We start from the raw sequence: 2,781 nt of genomic DNA on the forward strand, positions 1-2,781 counted from the left end.
ATCCCTAAGAGATGCTGCCATGTAAAAAATGCCCCAATTGATACAGGTTTCAGTAAAAACACAAAACTGTGCACTGTCGTGTTAACAGGCTCTTATTGTAATCTACTAGACTGTTTGAACTGTGAGGGACTGAAAAACTTCACATACATGGAAGCCTTTCCTGCAGTTCAAAAATTGGTTAATAATCTATGGTACCTGCATTCACCTGACGCATGTCCAGTTGCTCTCAGTCCTTTGGATAATATTTCCTCCTGTAGTGTTCCTATGATGTGTCCGTCAGTCAATGAAATCAGTCGACGAACTGCGGATGCAGCGTGCCGAACGCACCTTCAGCTCATGGTAGCACTGCACAAAGCTGTGGTAAATGAAGGTGATCGGCAGGGCGAGAAGCACAATTCCACTCACGACACAGACACCGCCCAGTATGCGACCTGCCATAGTCACTGGGTACATGTCTCCATAGCCTACTGTAGTCATGGAGATGATGACCCACCAGCTGGCAGCAGGGATGCTAGTATAGTCTTGGTTACCTCCTTCTAAAAGCTGGGCCAGCGCACTAAAGATGGCCATGGCAACAAAGATGAACACCAGAAGCATGACCATCTCGCGATAACATCGTCTCAGCGTCAGGCCGAGGGTTTGCAGGCCCAGGAAGTGGCGTGCCAGCTTGATCACCCAGAAGATTCTCATGATGCGCAGCACCCGCAGCGTCACGCCAGCTCGCTGCAGCTGAGAGTTCTCTCCCGTCAGCACCGTCGCGGTAACCGAGATGTAATAAGGAGTGATAGCCAGCAGGTCAATGATGTTCAGAGGACGCCGCACAAACTCACATTTGTCTCGAGACACGATGAAGCGGACAATGCACTCGGCGGTGAACCAACCAATGCATACCGCCTCAATGATCCTGGAAATAACCCATCAGAGAGAGAAGAGACAAAGGTTCAAATCAGAATGAGCAAGCAAGATCAATGCAAAATCAAACAGATAAACTCATCCTGGGAAACCATATAAGTACTGTATAAAGGGGTCCTTGGTTTAACTTCCGTTTACTTCCGTTCTTTTGGCGATGGAAACTGTAAAGTGTAATTGCTTTATTCAGTTAAATCTGATTTGCACTGTTTTGAGTGTTCTGAGGTGGAATCAATATGGCAAATCATGCTAGCGAGAGAACAGACGACAGTTACCCCCACTATATTGCGGTTTACTGTTCGCACCCCCATTATATTGCAGATGAAAAGGCGATAATACTTTTCTATGGGTATTTACCGTATACATACAGGCAAGTTCGAACTTAAAGAGTTGTGTGCATTCAGTGTCGTGCATTGTGTCGCAACATGCAGAGCAACACTGAGGTCTACGGAAAGATAATGCAGCATAACAGAAGAAGAAGAGCAGGAAGAGGCAGAGAAGGAGAACGTACTCCTGCCGACTCCAGTAATAGACACACACACACAGAGCAGATAAAATAAGGCCTGTGAGCATTGCATGTGTTGTTTGAAGGTTTATCATTACCGTAACATCGATGTTCATTTCCGTTAGCCTCTCTATGGCATTTGTTAGCACGAAATTCCATGTTTCAGTTGAACATTTTGGTGTTTAAACATAGTGTGTTTAATTACCTTTTGTTTTGTGTCAGTTTTACAGTAAACGTCAACAGGGAGTAATAACAAAACAGCTTGGAGAATTGCGGGAGCAAGAGAGTTTGTCTTTGAGTTAAGAGTTAAAAATAACTCAAATAACTGAAAGAGTGAGAAGTTTGTATAATAAATATGTTTAAAGCATGTGGGAAGGGTAAAACTTTGTAAAAATGGGGTCTTTTTTTGTGGATTTTCGATGTGGATCGTGACCCAGCCATACAAATGGCGGGTTCATGGGTGTATGTAGCACAAATATTTCTTAGATTTTTCCCTCATTCAAAATTTTATTTCACCTTGACGTGACAGTGTGGTGCAAATGATCAGTATCTGTCCCACTCTGGTATTATAAGACTACCTGTGTTCATCCAGTGTCTCGGCTTTCCACTCTGGCAAGGTGCTGGCACACAACATCACCATAGAGATAAGAACAAACAGCACAGACACAGAGGCCAGGATTTGTGCCGCCACCGAGGATGTGGGCTCCTCAAACGTCCTCCTCATCTTCTCCAGCCAATGGTCTGGCGGTTCCTCAGGGTCTTGTGGCTCCTCTTCCGGGAAGAAGTGGACAAAGCAGTCAGACAGACGTTCATCCAGCCGCCGCTGGCAGCACAGTTGCAGGTCGGCGCTCTCGAGGCCCCAGTAGAGCATCTCGTTATAGAACGACAGTTCACACATGTGTGGGACAAAGCGCAACTTGCCATGCTGCAGGTACAGCATGATGAAGCTGAAGGCCTCAGAGTGCCTGTCGAAAAAAAACTCGTTTCTGTCACGGTCGTAGTCATCACACAGCTCTAGCAACTCGCTCTCTGACACACATCGATACAGGCGGCTGAGTCTGCTCAGTGGGAGGTGCTTCATCAGCTCCACCGAGAAGGGAAACCTGCGACCGCCAACATTCAGGGTGCAAAAACTGCTTCCGAACTTCATCTTCTGTCAAATGCTGAGTCCAAACTGTGTCCTCTAGTCCTTGATACTTGATACAATTTGTTTTGGACACACTGTTCCAATGTTGTCCTTCGCTCTTAAAAAACTATAAAAACATATCTGTCAGACCTTCTTTTATCTCACACAGGAACAATTCTGTTGTGTGCTTCTTGTTGGAACTCTTCTCCATTATTTGCTCCGTCAGTATTCTTCTTTTTTG

General features: G+C 45.6%; 1 protein-coding gene across 1 annotated transcript; it reads right to left on the bottom strand.

The window, feature by feature from the left end:
* Positions 1-276: 276 nt before the first annotated feature.
* LOC133396606 (potassium voltage-gated channel subfamily G member 3-like) lies at positions 277-2,564 on the bottom strand. The gene is made up of 2 exons (XM_061666629.1): positions 1,993-2,564; positions 277-904 (listed from the first exon to the last, which is right to left on the bottom strand). Exons 1-2 carry the CDS (start codon positions 2,562-2,564, stop codon positions 277-279), a joined length of 1,200 nt encoding a protein of 399 aa, XP_061522613.1.
* Positions 2,565-2,781: the final 217 nt, after the last annotated feature.

This window comes from Phycodurus eques, chromosome 21, assembly GCF_024500275.1.
Source record: "Phycodurus eques isolate BA_2022a chromosome 21, UOR_Pequ_1.1, whole genome shotgun sequence".
NCBI lineage: Eukaryota > Metazoa > Chordata > Actinopteri > Syngnathiformes > Syngnathidae > Phycodurus > Phycodurus eques.